General features: G+C 42.6%; 1 protein-coding gene across 2 annotated transcripts; it reads right to left on the bottom strand.

The window, feature by feature from the left end:
* Nucleotides 1-843: 843 nt before the first annotated feature.
* LOC135251472 (guanine nucleotide-binding protein G(I)/G(S)/G(T) subunit beta-2-like) lies at nucleotides 844-17,303 on the bottom strand. Of its 2 annotated transcripts, none has more exons than XM_064328965.1 (10): nucleotides 16,459-17,303; nucleotides 9,073-9,182; nucleotides 8,911-8,958; nucleotides 7,607-7,704; nucleotides 7,127-7,190; nucleotides 5,977-6,139; nucleotides 4,321-4,387; nucleotides 3,732-3,933; nucleotides 2,730-2,946; nucleotides 844-2,427 (listed from the first exon to the last, which is right to left on the bottom strand). In XM_064328965.1, the coding sequence occupies exons 2-10, from the start codon at nucleotides 9,127-9,129 to the stop codon at nucleotides 2,321-2,323; spliced, it is 1,023 nt and encodes a 340-aa protein (XP_064185035.1). In that variant the 5' UTR covers nucleotides 9,130-9,182; nucleotides 16,459-17,303; the 3' UTR covers nucleotides 844-2,320. The 2 variants fall into 2 exon arrangements, with proteins under 2 accessions (XP_064185035.1, XP_064185036.1); XM_064328966.1 differs by lacking the exon at nucleotides 16,459-17,303 and adding an exon at nucleotides 16,202-16,412.
* Nucleotides 17,304-18,300: the final 997 nt, after the last annotated feature.

The following is an 18,300-nucleotide window of genomic DNA, read 5'->3' as shown; positions in this document are numbered from 1 at the left end:
AATCTTACAGTTACAAAACATAAGGCTGTCAGTCTAATATGGCTCTCTGTTAAATGCATCATGCAAGAGCAGTTAACTAAAAAGAGTGACTTATGAACAGGAATATCTGACATTTGTTCAACACAGAAATTCTCCAGGCTTTCCTGGAGTAAGATGCAGTCTTCACAGCAGTCAGCAGAAAAAAAACTAGGCCTTGCTGGTCTTGGAATGGCAATGAATGAAATGGGGAAGTATCACATGAAGTAAACGTACCATATATGTAAAACCATTGTTTACAGCTGAATATTGTTACACAAGCATGTGGTATGTTTGCCTTTGTCTATAAATTGGTGCATAACCCTGATCTACAGCTCTAAGTAATCAAATTTTCGTAGGTTGACATACAAGATGCATTTTTTATGGGCTAATTGGCTCATCTAAAAAGGGTGGAATAGGAATATGAGCTTTTTAATGATCAGTACTGTATATCAATCAGTCTCATCCTTTTAAAAAGCCAACAATAGATGTTTTTTGGGAAATAGCATCTGTTAATCCTAGGGAACGTTAGAATAGATACAACTGGTCTGTACAATGGACTCTAATAAATGCTTTTGACCAATTAGATGTTTCCTGGATTTATGTTTCAGAGAACCATTTTTCAGACCTGATTCCGTTCCCTGGATTTACTGGAAAGCTCTTGCTCATTACATTAGGACTACACTTCCAAATTTCTGTCAACTCACTGATGAGATGGAGCAACAACAAAAAAAAAGCCTACAGAAATACAACAGAAGTTGCTCTCAATTATGGCAGAACATTGTCTCATAGCACACTCAGCACTGACCGCACACAACTAGCCAAAACTGGCAAGAGAGGCTACTGGTGTTTATTTATGTACAACGTATACCATTATAATGAAGACGTAACACAATGGCAAAGTCAACAGCATCAATATCCTTCCTGCTTGTTTTTGATTTTTTTTTTTTTCAAAAAGAAAAACGTTTCATTTTTCTTTAGCCTCAGAATTGCGTATTTTTCTTTATGCGGTTTTATATTATTCATTTAATTTTCTTTAAAAGTGTCTGAGGCACACAGGGAAACAATAAAATAGCATAAAAAATTTAAAAACAACACTGAAACAAAAACATCTGTACATATATATATGCATGAGCGTATATGTGTCTGTATAATGCATGTGTGTATATTGATAATACACACACACACACAAAACATGTACATACACACACTCACAGACATATATGTCCGCAGAGAGAAACCATTTAACTGAAATTAGCAATTGATTTATCCTGTAAGCCGTGACCGTAGTCTTCAAAAACCATTGATTTGTCTTCCATTGTGTCCATTTTAAACTCAGTCCATTCCCTTCTCCCTCTCCTCTCTCTCCCCCCCCATCCCTCCTGCTCTCATAGTTACTGTTAGCGTGGGTCACCTATCGCGCTAAATCTGGTCTGCAGTCTCCTCCTCCTCAGCAATGCTGATCTCAGATCAGTGCCCAGAGGATCATGGGAAGCATGTGCCTGTGAGCCACTGCTGAGAGAACGGCGTTGCTGAGAGGAGGAAGGATCTTCCCCCACACTTCTCTGCCTCCTTATAGCACACAGACACTCACAGAAGGGAAGGAAGAGACAGGTCTCAAGGAGACATTTAAACGAAACAAAACTAAAAAAAAGTCCAAGAATCGTCTTCCTCCTCTTACTGCTGAGGCCCAGGGGGTGTTTCTCCTCAAGTTCCCAGATTTTATTCTTTATTTCTTTTTTTGGGGGGAGGGGGGGGGGGAACAGTAAGTCTGTGCATTTAGTTTGCATGTATGTGTGAGTCGTTCTAAATGTGTTGTGGTGATCAGTGAGATATTACACTAGTCAACTGTGATTGCCCACGATTTGTAGTTCTTTGTGAAGTATATCTTGGGCACCTTGCGTGATTTTTGTATTCTACTGTAAACATGCACTCTGTGTTGGTGTACACAATGTGCTTGTGCACAGTACAGTACAGTGTGTGTGTCTGTAATACACATGTACAGTATACAGTATGTGTGTGACAGTGGCCACTGTAAGTGTGGTACATGTGGTATGTACGTTGCATGTCTGTGTGTGAACGTATCGGGTTATGCTGCATATGCATTATGTACAATGAGCGTGTTTACAATGTGTCCTTGTATAACGTATTATATGTACAGTGTTTATATGGGTGTGCGTAAAACGTGTACCAAAATGTGTTCACTTTTGCACGGAGAGGTTGTTAAAGTGTTGTGTGTGCATGTACTGTGTGTTGCTGTATGCGTCTGTGTCTGAGTGTCTCGGTGGATGGTGTTCCCAGAAGCTCAGTTCCAGATCTTTAAGAAGCTGTCCCAGGAGCCCGTGGCAACTGCCATCCCATCGTCCGTCACCCCGAGGCAGCTCACGCGGTTGTCATGGCCAGCCAGCACTCCTGAGAGGACGGGAGAAAGTGGGCTTTGTTCAGGGGACTGCCTCGACTGGTCAGGTGCATAGTTCACACACATATCAATGATGAGGTAGTACTTCCTCATACACCTAAATGGCTTGAAGCAAAGCTATACATCTACAACACGCTTCAACTGATAAATGATAGATTGAGCACCCTAATAGAAAGACATTTAGGTTGAGACAGGGTAGATGTGGTTATTAATGAGTGCATGGCTTGCAGGATACAGATGAACTAAAAGCGCAGCCTCTAAACTCCTGGCACAGGCACACACGGCTCTCCCTCACCGGCACGGTCCCCTTTCATGGCGTCCCAGATGTTGCAGTTGAAGTCGTCGTAGCCGGCCAGCAGCAGCCGGCCGGAGCGGGAGAAGGCCACGGAGGTGATGCCGCAGATGATGTTGTCGTGCGAGTAGAGGCTGAGCTCCTGGTCCGCCCGCAGGTCGAAGAGCCGGCACGTGGCGTCGTCCGAGCCCGTGGCGAAAGCGCTGCCGTTGGGGAAGAACTGAGGGGGACAAGAAGGAGAGAGAGAGAGAGAGAGGGGAGGAAGACCAAAAAGAAAGGAGAAGAACATTCAGGAGCAGAGAAAAGGAGAAAAAAGCCATTAAAATGAGATCAAATCAGATCCTACACTGAAACTGATCATGTGTGATTCAGTGGGAGTGGAGAATTGTTGTCAAGGAAATGTTCAGGCATTACTGTACTTGTGGCACAGAAATACCAGAATCAGTCAGATCCTGAATTGGTAGAACTGTCTGTATTGACCTCTGGAGCCCTATAATGAAATGCAGGACCTGAGAACCAAGACTGAACAATTCCATCCACATCATAGACTGCCAAAACTCTTACTGTAGTCCTTAAGTTAAAACCTGCAAAGTTCACGTTTAAGGTAATTTCAACCTTTCGCTCCTGCCAGGCACCACAACTATACTATCTGTTGTGGCACTAATAACTGTATTCTTACTTTTCTTTGCCTAACCCTTTTGTCTGCACTCTGTAATTTACTTTAAGAATAGCTGAATTACTAAATGTATATGAGATTCTGGAATTCCTAAAATACTTAGATTGAATGGAAAAAAATGAACTGAAACTGATTTAACACGGGAGAAAGGTATGCAGTCCCCAGATGATCCAATAGCCAAAACCTAAACAGTCCCTCACACTCACAGATTCCTTATGTATGCATACCAGTCACATGAACCAATAGCGCCCCCTCCCCTGCATAGGGATCCATCCATACAGCACCCCCCCCCATGCAGCGTCAGCACGCTCTCAGACCCAGGCACTCACGCAGACGGCATTGATGTCCGACTCGTGGCCGGTGAAGGTCTGTCGGCACATGCTGTCCCTGATGTCCCAGAGCTTGACGGAGGCGTCGCACGCGCCGGACACGAAGGTGCGGAAATCGGGGGAGAGCGAGAGGCTCATGACGTCGCCGCTGTGGCCGGAGAACACCGTGGTCTGCTGGCCCGTCTCGATGTCCCAGAGTGCACTGCAGAGAGGCCACCACAGTGCAGGGGGGTCACGTACAAACTTCCCTTCGGTCCCGGTTTCCAAACAGACACTCGGGGCTGAGCGCCGATCTGGATTCAGCATGAGCTCTGTTTACAACTGAGGTATCTTTACAGAGACCAGCCATGTTATTACAACCACTCTACTGCACACTGAGTTCAGAAAAACGCTTATTCTGGTTATCTAATTATCTGGGTTTGGACCCAGTGGTGAGACTTATGCGAGACTCAAATGAGCACTGATCTCTCTTTCACCTTCATTCCCTGCTTTACCAGAAAGCCAGCCCCAATCACAATGACAGAGCGGGCTCTGCTGGCCAGTGTGGCAGTACTGTTTAAGGAAGGGCGGGCGAGGCGGATGGACTGACCAGGTTGTGTCTCCCGAACTTGTGATGATCTGATTGTCGTCGACGAAGCGGCAGCAGGACAGGTAACCTGGGGGGGGGGCAGGGAGAGCAGCGGTGGAGGAGCAGCCAAAGGACCACTGATCGCGGTGACAGACCGGATAATGTCAACATCTGCATCTCTTCCCGTTCTCCCATCTCCTCCTCACACTTCTGCCTCTCTCTGTCACACTCGCTCACTCACTCACTCGCTCCTTCCTGTATCCTTTCCACAGGGCTCCCTAAGTGCAGTGTTACACGTTGTGAAAAGCGGGAGGGGGAAGAGCACTCGCCCCAGGCCGCCACACAGCCACATACACACAAACCCACACCCACAAACCCAAACACAGGAACCCACACCCACACACCCACACACACAAATCTGTGCACAGCCTCGTTCACGCTTAGCGCACCTCAGCAGACAACAGGTAGCAGTAAGTCACGGTAAAGCAGCGAGCACATCGTCATCCTCACGTTACGTATTCATTCCTCTTCCGGGTGAACGCGGAGCGGGCAGCGCCGCAGAGGTCCAGAGAAAACGCCGGCCTGACTGTGAGTGTCCTGGGGAGGGAGGGCGTGCGTTCTGAAGGGCATTCGCTACAGTCCGTACAGCCCGCCGTTTCTTCCATCACCTGCCTCCCGTTCCGGGCAGGACAGCTCATTATGCTGCCGGGTTTTCTGTGGCACCGGCGTAAGCTGACCCTCAGCGCTGGTGGGACGGCGTTAGCAGCAGCTCTGCAGGGGCTTCCACACTGCACCGCCCACTGCGGTCCCCACCGCGCAGCGACACCCGACACTGCCGCACACCGCGACCTTGCGCCTGAATAGCCTGACCCTCAATGTCACATGTTCTCCCATGCATTATTCAGCAGGCATAGCGTCTATTATATCAATCCCTTTATGCGTTTGGGTCTGTCACTGGAGCCGCTACGGTCGGGCACCTTGCGCAGTGGCACCGGGAACGCGCAGCAGAGATGAGAGGCCCTCCGCTCGCGTGACGCGCGGTCCTGAACCGCCGCACACCGACAGGAGGATGAAGGGGTTAAGGAGGCCGCATTTCCCATTCCCCCTCCCTCATCCCGGGGTGCAGTCCTGGCCAGGGTTCGCTCGAACAAATGGGCTGTCATTTTCTCTCCAGCTCTGGATAAACGCATTAGCCCTCAGTTCCAAGTGTTTTAATTAAAGTGCAGCGTATTGGCCGGGGACTCGTGTTTGGCTGACTTAATGTCCCTGAGGGCAGCGGTGCCTGCAACGGAACACCTGTTTACACAGGGCTGCGTATGAACTCCTCGGAGGGACCGACTGAGTACCACAACACAGCACAACAGCCGTGTCCCCAAATGGCCTCCTGACACGCGTGCATTTGTGCCTGTGTGCGAGTGACACAAGCTAGAAATATGAGGAGAATAAAAACCGCTCAACTTCTCAAGGTCCTGGAAAAAACCACAAGCTAACTCACTGACCTGGGAAGAGAAGGTTAACCGTTTCCTTTTTGAACTGAATTACAGCCCGGCTGGAACTAAGGCCTGCTCGTACAGCCAGCTTCTAGCGTCCACAGGCATGGCATAAATAGCTTTCTCATGTTCCCACATAATGGCTGCGGTTCGGGGAGCTGATCCTGGATCAGTGAACGGGGAGTACCTGTGTGTCCCGGCAGCTCTCTGCTGACCCTCACGTTGCCCTCGCGCGTCTTCAGGCTGTAGATGGAGCAGATGTTGTCCAGGCCCCCGCAGGCCACGTAATTCCCAGAGGGGGCGTACGCGCACGTCATCACCCAGGAGGAGCGCAGCGGAATGGCATGCATCTGGGCCGAGGTGGGGTTGGGATAGGAGGGGGCGGCAGAGGAAGGGCACGGACAGAAAGTTGGACGCGCACACAAAGAGAAACGCTCCACCGTATTACAGCATGCGCACTGCCTGCCCTTCTGAGCTACCATTCCCCACCGTGTTACAGCATGCGCACTGCCTGCCCTTCTGAGCTACCATTCCCCACCGTGTTACAGCATGCGCACTGCCTGCCCTTCTGAGCTACCATTCCCCACTGTATTACAGCATGCGCACTTCCTGCCCTTCTGAGCTACCATTCCCACGTATTACAGCATGCGCACTGCCTGCCCTTCTGAGCTACCATTCCCCACCGTATTACAGCATGCGCACTGCCTGCCCTTCTGAGCTACCATTCCCCACCGTGTTACAGCATGCGCACTGCCTGCCCTTCTGAGCTACCATTCCCCACCGTATTACAGCATGCGCACTGCCTGCCCTTCTGAGCTACCATTCCCCACCGTATTACAGCATGCGCACTGCTGCTTTGAGCTACCATTCCCCACCGTGTTACAGCATGCGCACTGCCTGCCCTTCTGAGCTACCATTCCCCACTGTTTTACAGCATGCGCACTGCCTGCCCTTCTGAGCTACCATTCCCCACCGTATTACAGCATGCGCACTGCCTGCCCTTCTGAGCTACCATTCCCCACCGTATTACAGCATGCGCACTGCCTGCCCTTCTGAGCTACCATTCCCCACCGTATTACAGCATGCGCACTGCCTGCCCTTCTGAGCTACCATTCCCCACCGTATGACAGCATGCGCACTGCCTGCCCTTCTGAGTTACCATTCCCCACGTGCAGTGCTGAGCAGGAAAATGTCTGTGTTTTCAATCTGCAGTTCAGCCCAGAGCCAGATGATAACACAAGGCCCCGCGAGGCTAACTGGGCTAACATTTGTTACTACAAATACAAACAGAGGGCAACTGGCTCAGAGCGCCCCCCCTCGCCTCTGGCTGGCATTACCTTGTTAGTGGTGTAACTGTCCCAGATGATCAGTTTGCCATCCTGGGAGGCACTGACGAGCAGCCTGAGGAGATGGGATGGAGACACAGCTGTGTGTGGAGGACTGTTCAAGGCCAGACTTAAGCTTTAAATCACATATACTGGATATATATATATATATATATATATATATATATATATATAACATATACCACTTTTGCTTTCCACTACTTCCAAATCATGGAGGTGGATTTACTTCATAAAGGTCACTGGCTGCTGACACATTTAATTAGTCTGGGTAATTTACGTGCTGCTAGTTTAAAATCAGTTAGGAATAAGTCACCATGCAAATGTAGGTGCTGTGCTGATTACTAAAGCACCTGTGCTGAGCACTATAAGGTTTGAAAATGTGAGAATGTAATTCAGGGCTTACAGTATGTATGTGTAGTGCAGTGAGTGACCGCGATGTGTGCGGTGTGTGTTGCGTGTGGGGGCACTCACCTGGAGTCCGTGCCCCAGTGCATGGCGTAGATCTTGGCCAGATGTCCGCGAAGAGTACGCCGCGTCCGCATCTGGATCCGCCCTACAGGGTCCCAGATCTGAGACAACACGCGTTCTGACACAAACACACACGCGTACATACACACACACACACGCACACACACACACACACACACACACACACACACACGCAGACATACATACACACACACACACACACACACAGAGCAAGAAACATACCACACAGGCATTCAAATTCAAAGAGTTCATGTTACGCCTACTACAAAGGTTACACTGGTATTAAATAATAAATTAATTAATTCATTATAACCTTGCTGAAATCTGACTGTGCCAGTAAAACAGTAACACACATGATAGGTCCTGCAGTTTCTATACATGAGAGAAATTAATTTTATCTGACATTCTAGCAAAACTTACGAGCAATGCTAACTTCCACTTTTCAGATTTGAAAATTGCTAACATCTTCTATGTTCAGTTAATGTTCAATGACATTTAAAAAGATATTATGCTAGCTAGTTAATTCTTAAACTAACTGCTATTAAAATCAATTTTATCATAATTGTGAAACAAAATGAGATAGCAATCATTTTCTGCTATTTTATGTAACAACAAGCACACATTTAAGTACTCTTAGCAAGCTGGAGTTGTCATTTAAGTACTCTTAGCAAAAGCACGCTAATAGCTTCTTGGGCTACATTTTATACATCACTGTACACTAAAAAAGGGAAATATTTTTCTGTTCTAAAGCCAAAATCGAATGGCAAGTGAATTTTGTTACAGCACTCACACTACATGTAGCCGTGTACATAAATGATATGCTCTTTCATGCACACAACTACCAAGCCAGCATTTCTGTAGGATGTTCCACAGATTTATCAGGCAAATGTGAGCTACCAATACCTTGGCTCACTATAATGTGAAACGATTTGTCATTGAAAAAATCAAAGGCTCCTATCAGTGAGTGTGAATAAAAACAGCACTAACAAGAACTAGATAAATAGCACATTCTACCAGTTGCATCCTTCTTAAAAGCACACACAGATGCATTTGTTGGGAATGTCAGGTGACACATGCAGCTAAAACTCTCACTCCCAGTACAGCAAACATAATACAACTGGAACTGGCCAGTATACTGTATGTCAGCTGGAGCCAAAAATTAAAAACATCTGTGGCTCATCTCAAGTACAGGTACAGCCTAACAGGTTAAGCGGGTCAGTGGGAAATGACTCAAGATTAGGTGGTCGCAGGTTTGAGAACTACAAATATGTATACTGCATATGTACACTGGTTACCTGCGTCAGGGTGGAGTCCCCACAAGCTTTCCTAGCATCCTGAAAGACAACAGAGCAGAGATGAGAGCCAGTTGAACAGGCTGTATGATGTCAATTCATCCCTTCCCATCCTCCCATAAGCACACAGCCTCAAACGAGTTCACTGACACTTACTCTTATCTGGTTCCTCAGTTGCTCCGCCTCCTGGCGCAGCTGCTCCAGCTCACTCATTGTTGATTGGTTGCTAGCCTCACAGGCCCACCACAGCTCAGCCAATCAGCAACCTGAAAGTATAAAAGCATATGAGAATAAAAGTTGGTGCATATAAACATATATGACTACAAAATACACACTATAACATATACTTTCATATGATGAATATGCCTTACATAAAATAGTTATATATACACTACAAATTAAGACTTATTGACAATCCAGTCTCAAATATATGTTTTTTTATACCTTACAATATTACTAGAGCCAATTTCTTTCCTGTTCATTATACCATGGTATATTCTTTCTGTTTCATATTTTGTTACTTTTGCACTGCACATTCAGAGGAGGGCTCTGGAACAATTAATTTTTTTAAGAATGCAGCATTTAATGAACTTCTTTGGCAACTCTTGCAAGAAACCAACATGCAGTTTTCAGGAACAGAATTAGTCATTATTCACCCACACACAGTCATAATACACCAAAATGAAGTGCAGTATCTTGGAGAAGTACTGTATTACAACATCTCTAATGACTAACTACTGCCAGACCAATTGAAATTATTTTTTATATTTATTAGCATACTTTTTCCCCATCTGAAGATTACTAAACCTGATACAGTTTCTGGCTGGACAGATAAGAGCACCACCTATTCATTATTTCCTCAGGTACAGAGGTACCTGAGGAGGAAACCTCATTTATCAGGCACATAAGCTATGGTACTGCCTCAAACTCTGTTGTCAGGTAAATACTTCAAAATTCATGTTTTGCTAATAAAACCATTGTTCAGTTATTACTTATGACAAATCATGACCTCATATTGGTAGGACTCTAAATGGAGCAAATCAAATACCTGACTACCCCATGTAGCTATCTAAAAGCGAACTTAAAGGTTTAATATTTCCAACAAAACAGAAAATCTAGCTAACAAGCATTGTATTTCTGCCAGCTTGCTAGCAAATGTACATTATCCTGCTAGCTAGTAAAAAGGAGACAAATACATTGGTATTGAGAAGTTAAATTAGACAGCAAAATCTGACTTAACACAATGTCAATGCACAAACTTGTGAAACTGAGTTTTATTTTTCTTCATTTTTAGCCATGTCAAGTCAGTGACTAGAAAATGGGCATTTTTAACCAAGGCTGCATTTTTCCTCCATGAATGCGAAAAAGGGTGTGATTCTACCAATATACATAGATCCCTGTAACTTCCCGAGCAGACCCCGAAAAACAGTCTTCACAAGATCCTGCTGAAGACCACTTGTATTTTAACAATGTATGGATATGACCTTCTTTCAATTTAGCCTGACCTTGATCACATTATTTGTGTGTGTTTTGCAGATATCGACAAAATGTAATTGACTGAAATGTAACCTAATAAGGAATATGTATGTGGGGGTATGGTTTCCACATAGTTAAACAATGTCTTGTAAGGATGTGGATTTGACAGCCCCAATCTAGGAGACGCCAGTCCCTAATCAGACAGTTTTAATTAAATTAACTCAGTTGTTCAGATCTCTATTTTAAAGAAGGTATTGGTTCAGGCAATGTTTTAAAATAATTGTTTTGGCACTGGTATCAGCTAAATTAAAACAATACCCATCACCTAATTCCCACTGATACTGGAACTGAATCTGGATGCTGCACCCGTCAATAAGCCGTCAACCTGTACTGCACAACACATGTAAATAACAACTATACAGCCAGTGTCTTCATGTAATCGGACTGTTTCTGTTTACCGGGGAGAACCACACATCATCAGGCTTAGCCGTGGCACTTAATCTGTAATCTGATGTAATCTGGATAAAAGTATCATCCTCATGCCCTTGTAATTCAAAACCCAGATAATATTCGGAATGAGATTAAGATTAGGAAATAATGCAGTAGGCATTAACACCACAGGAGTATCTACACAACATGGTGCCTTTTCTCGATATACTGCAACTGTTAGGATCCATAGTTAACACACGATATAGCAACATGGTATCATAATTCCTGAAACTACCTTTAGTTGCATGAAAACAATGCTTGATGCAAGTTCACTTAGAAGAACAAATCCACACAGTGAATAGATGCCTAAAATGAATATAGCCTATTATTCCCTACATATACTGTACAGTTCAGGAACACCCCCATAAATCCTTTCACCTCAGTCGTGACATGGAGTAAACAGAACCCAACGCTTGTTTTAAAATGAAATCTTGCAGTTCTGCAACAAGAATCTGCACTTTGTCACATGTGGCCCGGCAGTCAGTGAATATAAGAGAAAAATCAGAGAAAATATCATGACAAGATTAGGCCATTATGACACACATATCGTTTTGCCTGTGGTCCACAGGACTGGAGACTACATCTTGCACTGCTTCAAGCCAGGTCTCAAAACACTAAAAGGTCTTTGCTTCCACTGTGAGTCAGAAAATCGTGTCAAAAATACAGTGTAAATTTTATTTCAATTATTTTCCACTTAAGCCCCTTCTTCGCCATTTGCTGACACTCAAGAGATCTAGTATCTTAAGCCTCCCCTTTTGACATGTCTGATACCCACATTTTAACCCATCTTCACTTTTTTTAGGAGCTTCTACATTGTTTTTTTATGGTGTGATACTGAGCAACTAACACAGTACTTTATGCACAAAATGTTTTGCTCTGCTCTGCTTTGTTGCTTTGGCCCAGTGACTAGATTCCGATGCTTTAGTCTACTATTACACCAAAGTAGTATAATATTGTGTCCTCTATTTTGGTATCACATCCAATTGAATAAACCTGCTATAAACTGTCAATGTCCAGATGTACAGTATTACATCTGGCAAAGTCAAACAAAATTTTTGTTGAGTCTACCCAATAATGAAACATTCTCATTTTTCTTGATTGAAATCTATTTTCATTGAATTCAGCAACTTTCAAACTGAATATTTCACTGCTAATGGTCTAATCAACATCCCTTCAATAAATAAAAGACCATACTGTGAGTTCAAACATTGATTCCTGTTGAATGTTCACCCAGAACAGCTCATATTTTATACGAGTAAACAATGCTATAAGTCATGTTTCAGCATGTTTTGGTATGCTGCATTACCTAGTTCTAAATTGTGTTCCATTTGTTTTACTCTACACACAACAGGGAAAGAATGCAGTGAGGAGATGTAGAAGTCTATGTAGTAGTAATATTGTCCGAACCCACTTAAATCTCAAGCACATGATGGAAATCATTGCACAGATGATCTCCAGGAAGCCTCAAACCTATTGCCTGTATGATTTTGGCCAATTTACCACAATTACAATAGTTCAACAGTGCAAGTAAGGGCTGATGGATTTGGCAACCCATTATCGAATAGCAACTGGGAGTAAGTGATGGGGAACTATGGTAACTGACAGAATTTGATTTAATTATGTTGATACTTATACCTAAGTGAAGGGCGTGCATCGAAGAAAGGGGGATTTTTATTATACCATATCTAGCCTTAGACAAAGCTCCCTAAATAATGTTGTAAAAAAACTATCTTTGTATCCTCTCAGTATTCAGAATGTGCTGGTTCCAGAGTGCAGTTTGTGACTTTTCCATGTTATTCCTCTGCTACTGGGAAAAAAGATCATTATTCCTTCATTATGAAAAAATGTGCCTTTATCCTTACAGGAATGAAGCAAAGTGAGTGGTGGATCTTTATGGATTTTATGAATATTAAAAATAAGAGTAGTTATATGCCATAGTTTTAAAACATGGGTAATGAAAATGGAAAGTTACCATTCTATCATCCCTTTTCTAAATTGTATAAAATTATAGCATGCAGTTTCTTTAATCAGGTATTTGTATGTGTGTGGACTGAGCTGAATCTTCCATTATGCCATTGGTAATGTAGAAAGGTAATGTACAAATGATAAGAGGGAAAAGCATGCGTCTTTGTGTTCAGAGAAAATAAATGCTAAATTGTATTGTAATTATATGGTTGCAACTTGTTTAGTTACAAATGTGTATATGAATTTGGCAGATTTTTAAACTCTAAAATTAGAGTTTAATGAGGGTTATAACAGCAGACAGCCTGGGATACAGATGTGTTGACAGCAAAGTTGAGCTAGCCAACAGCTAACCAGCCCTTAAGGGACTAATGGCCTGACTGCTCTGGCTCACTTGATGACAGCTTGATTGACATGCAGACAGTCCAAAGCCAAGACTGGGACTTGCTGTAACCATTCTGAAGTCACCTTTGGTTTTTATGCTGATTTATGACAGCTTTTTCGGATCAGCAATGAACTATGACAAACAGGTCACTTGGATTCTGATCTGAGCAACTGCCTTAAGATAATTAAAACTGGTTGATTAGGGACTGGTATCTCACCTAGACTCGGATTGGACCTGTCAACTCCTGATCCTTAGAGGATATAATTTAACTAGGAGGAAACCATACACTCACATACATATTCTTTATTACATTTTAGTACATTTCAATATTTTTTATGTCAACACCCCTATGTGCAACAAATGTAAATCAAATAAAGCTCATAATCGAAAATGCAGACATATATCAGGTGAAATAAGTCAAAACACAACTGAATAATCCCCGCAATAATCATTCAAATGTTTGAAATATCCAGGTTCCAAAAACCCACCAGTCTCCTTATCTAATTTCATTCACTCCATATTTGTGATCCCCAATTGCAATACCTAGGCAGTGGGCTGCCATTCACTTTCTACTGGTTAATCTACGTTACCTAATTATACACCTGCTTTCAAATGCTTACTCAGGTTCATCCTTGGAATGTATTGTGAGATGGAATTATAGATGTGTCCAGAGCCAATATAAAGCAACAATGGCTTAACATTTGACAACAGATCTGCTTATTTTGCCTACTAAGACCTCTATGGGTTGGTCCAAAACAAATTGTTACCTGACCAACTCAGATGCACAATTGTGTTTGTAGTATTAGCAGAAGATGTAAGTCCCACTCAATCAACAAAAAGTTCACTGCAAAAAAAAAAAAACAGAATGGCTACTGCATGTGTGTAAGAGCCCATTCAAATTTAAGCCACACCTGATTTGACAGTCTCTCCCACTGTCAGCAAATAAACCTGAACAGTATATTTGCATTATAGCTGTTCTTGGCAAAGAAACAGTTTGTCCGTTTCCATTTCCACAAACTCAACCTTATCACTCTCATGACATAAGGTATTCTCTAAGAAATGCATTTACAGTAAATACCAGATCACAACTTTTGGGGGGGGGGGGGTTAAACACCTAGAAACTGGGGGTGGGGTGGGAGAGAAGAGAAAACTATATACAGATCACATACTGTAGCATGGTCCCATTGCACCATCCCCATTACCACCACCAGCAGGAAGCAATTAGCCCGATGTAGGTGTCACAGGGGAGTCTAGGAGCAGACGGATCACACTACTAATGGAGGGCAACTAGGGGGAATTAGTGGGTGCAGTTGCTCAATTAGGCAATAGCCCTACAAATATATGGCTTTCTTACAATGTTGTACCAACACAGAAACATAGCCACAACATAATGGGAATGCTGAGTTAGCCTGCAGACTGCCAACATAAAAACAATGAGGAAAACTTAGGCACAGCCTTATCACCTAGTCCACAAATCTTGATAACCGCTTTCTACCATTTGTGCATGGAGACTGACAGCGATCAAATAGAAAGGAGAGATGCTGAGACATAAACAAAGGTGATCTTTACACACAATTAGGCATGAAAATGCGCTGCAAAGATAAAATGACTCCATACCTTGGAAATCTGCGTGACTGTGGCCTACACAATATTGAACATCTTGCATATGCATAATGGAAAACATCTGAATGTTTCTATATGTAGCCGCTGAATGATGCGTTTGCATGCAACGACTGGGGCAGTGGTTTGTTGTAATTGCCACGGCAGCTGAAGGAGGCATGAGCGATGACAGAAAGGCAAGAGAAAAACTAGGCCGTGGGGTGCGTTTTTACTGCTGTGTGTAGCCATTTTCAAGATTAGTCTAACGCAACCATTTACATCAGTTGTTGACAGCCAGTTATATAAAAACATAGTACCTGTATCCTTTGTGATAGAAATAAACAGCAATTATGACCGCATTTTGTTTCTTAGGATTGAAAAGACATTTCTCGAATCGATAACGAGATGGCGTTTTGATAACTGCCGTGTGTTGTAAACAGGATGTACAGCGCGCCCATTTAAGTACCTTGCCTGCTAGCTAGCTTTAGCAATTTTGTTCGTCAAACAATGCCAGGTTGAAATAACCTGTGAAATAGACAGTGCTGTCCGGTAGTTAAACATAGTTAAACAGTTCTTGATAAATGCAGTTCATTAGCGATATTTTAATAAATAATCGTTCTGTAGCCATAGCTAGTCAACTTCCTAGCTATTAGGCACTGGCTACACAAGTATGGTTTTAAAAGAACCACTATTCTTTTTGTAGTGAACATAATTGTTACATTGTTAAAATAGGCTATGACTCTCACAAATCTACGGCTTCATCCGTTACAAAACTGTTCTCTAGATGCACGTACCCATAGTCTGCCTCAGTTGCATCAACTGAGTATCAATACGCAGCCCAGCATAGCAACATTTAAGTAATTATGTGTTATCCAGGAAAAATAATACAGTCGGCTACACAGTATCTAACAATCTTGACTGAAACATTGTAATGAACTTGCGCTTTAGGCTACCCATCTCGTTTAAATTGTTTTTTTTTTTTCTCACGTCAAGGCCTAGGCTACAGTGCATCGAGCCGGGGTTACGGTTTCTTTGGAAACATACAGCTAGCTACAGTAAAAATAGGTCCATAACGTACTACTGTTTATGCTCGTTCTCCTCTCGCTATTAAAGACAAATATGCCATACAGTGGTGTTAGCCGGTTAGGTGATCTAGTTAGTACTGATTTTATATAACCTCTCTATTTCAGATCACTAGCCAAAAATCTATCTGGTTTGAAACAAAACTGAAGGCCGGTTCCCCTCCATCAATTTTACTGAGCCCATAGTCTTCAAAAAAGAGATAAGGCCGCCGCTGATATAGTCAGAAAAATATTTACATCACAGAATAATTCATTATAATCTATAATGATTAACTTAAACAAGATACTGCACCATAAACAGTATTCCGAGGAACCGACAGCTACACATCACAACAAAGTCGTACGTTGCGTTGACAAAAACGCCCATCATGTCAAGATCTAATAAACATGATTAATACTCAATATTTTCCAAAGAAGAATGCTATGATATTTCGAGTTCCATTTACATTCACTGAATTGCCATTGGATTGAACATCGTGGTAGATAAAACTAGAATAACTATAATACGGGGAAAGCTATGCATTGCAGATTTTAAGAACAACAAACTACCTGACTGTTTCTTCTATTTCCCGATGACTCTGTTCTGATTGAGAACAGTAGCAACAGTTATTAATCTTCAAGTAGATACGACTTCTTTCGTCTTCTTAAAAATGCCAATATTTTGTTTCCCAGTAACAGCTTTAAATCTCGCCTCCTTGCCCTTTTTTTCATCAAACAAAAATAAGCACATATACGTTCTCGAAATAGCAGTTCAACAAATAATATTTTATGGGCCTCTTCAGAAGATGCAGTATTTGGCGTTGTTGTAGGCTATTGTTTTCCTCTTGAAATGCTTGTTACACTCCAACGACACCTAGGCATGCAAGGATATAGATTAAGCATCTACAATTTGAGGAATTTTCCCAAAATGAATCGTTAGCACCAAACAGTTGTCAAAGATCCTTGCAGATGTTACGTTAGGGTATCGGTCTTCGTCTTTCTGTTTGTATTATCGTGATCCCTCGTTTCCTTCCTCTCTTAGCTTGATAGCTCCTTCCTCCCTCTCTCCTTGCTCCGTTATGTTCGTCGTCTGCTTGTCCAAATATGAATTATAAGATAAATCGTGAAACACATGAAAAGTGTAAAGCTCGGGCTTTTGATGGACAAATAAAAAAATAAGAAATAAAACCAAAAGCGACTTATCTTGCCGGAGGAGCAGAAAACGCGCCCATTGGTGCAAATATACAAATTTATACTTCACTAATTATCTATAATTACAAATAGCTACTATACGTATTTATATACATATACATATATATACAAGCAAGTGGATCTTAATTGTCCCTTAAATGCAATCATTCGTCCAGGGTTAATGCTGGATGGGAAGCTCTCGTAAGCACAATTCAACCACACCCATTCAGAGGGAGACTGTACCATTCTTCAACACCGTTAATAGTCTACAGGATTTAAGAGGGGCGATATGGAAATTTAAATGCTACTCCCTGGCTATACCCTCGTTTTCAGAACCATCTCAATAGCACGCGCAAGGCAGACTCCAGTCAGTAAATGATAGTTATCCCTGCACCAAACTACAGCAGAAGAATATAATGCTTCACAACTGAATAAACCATGTACACCCTACTTTCTTCCGTCACTCTAAATGTTCCTTTTTCGTAGGAAAGTGAGCGCGCCCAGAATGTCTGCAGCCAGACACTGGCTTGTCACGTGATTGGTAGATATTTGCAGCTACTACACTATTTTTTAAGGGTCTGTATAGGTATAGTCTATTGAAAGCACTGTAGAACAATTATATCTATAGTATTAGTAATATTGCAGAGAATGAATGTTGTAGAACAATATTATAAACTTTCAAATACAATTTTGCTGAACGTATCGATGGACACATTCATGTAGCAAACACAGCTGTAAAATTTAGATTAAACAATGCATAATACTGTTCTTATACACAGTACGTCTGGTAAAAACAAGCCCAGCCTCCTTTACTAAAATGTTTTTAAGATATTAACTACAGTTTTAATGTAATTGTTTTAACATGAAGTAATTAATATTCAACAGTAATTGCTCTACTTGGTGTCCCTGAAGACAGGCAAACTCTCAGGGCTCAGTAATATAATTACACAGCTGTTATTTAATGGGCTTAGACTCACCTCTGGGAAACACTGCTACACTGAGTGAGACCTGTGCATATGACATATTCAGGGTTCCTAACGGCAATACTTATCACAATTGGCCTACTTGAAAACCCAATTAAATTGTGAGTTGGTTTTATATTGGATGTTTTGCTGGTATCTGAAGAATATTGGACTATTTATCACTTCTGCTCATTTTCCTTAACGTGCCATAATGTTAAATATATACTTTGAGTGCCTACATTGGACATCTGTCAATGTG

Source organism: Anguilla rostrata, chromosome 3, assembly GCF_018555375.3.
Source record: "Anguilla rostrata isolate EN2019 chromosome 3, ASM1855537v3, whole genome shotgun sequence".
Classification (NCBI taxonomy): Eukaryota; Metazoa; Chordata; class Actinopteri; order Anguilliformes; family Anguillidae; genus Anguilla; species Anguilla rostrata.
The sequence above is the reverse complement of the archived record's forward strand: the minus strand, read 5'-3'. Positions and strand labels throughout refer to the sequence as shown.

Coding starts and splice junctions, on each gene's coding strand:
- LOC135251472 (XM_064328965.1), bottom strand. CDS start 9,129: ATGAGTGAGCTGGAGCAGCTGCGCCAGGAGGCGGAGCAACTGAGGAAC. Junction 7,191..7,606: donor CACTGGGGCACGGACTCCAG/GTGAGTGCCCCC, acceptor CCATCTCCTCAG/GCTGCTCGTCAGTGCCTCCC. Junction 4,388..5,976: donor AGAGCTGCCGGGACACACAG/GTACTCCCCGTT, acceptor CCCCCCCCCCAG/GTTACCTGTCCTGCTGCCGC.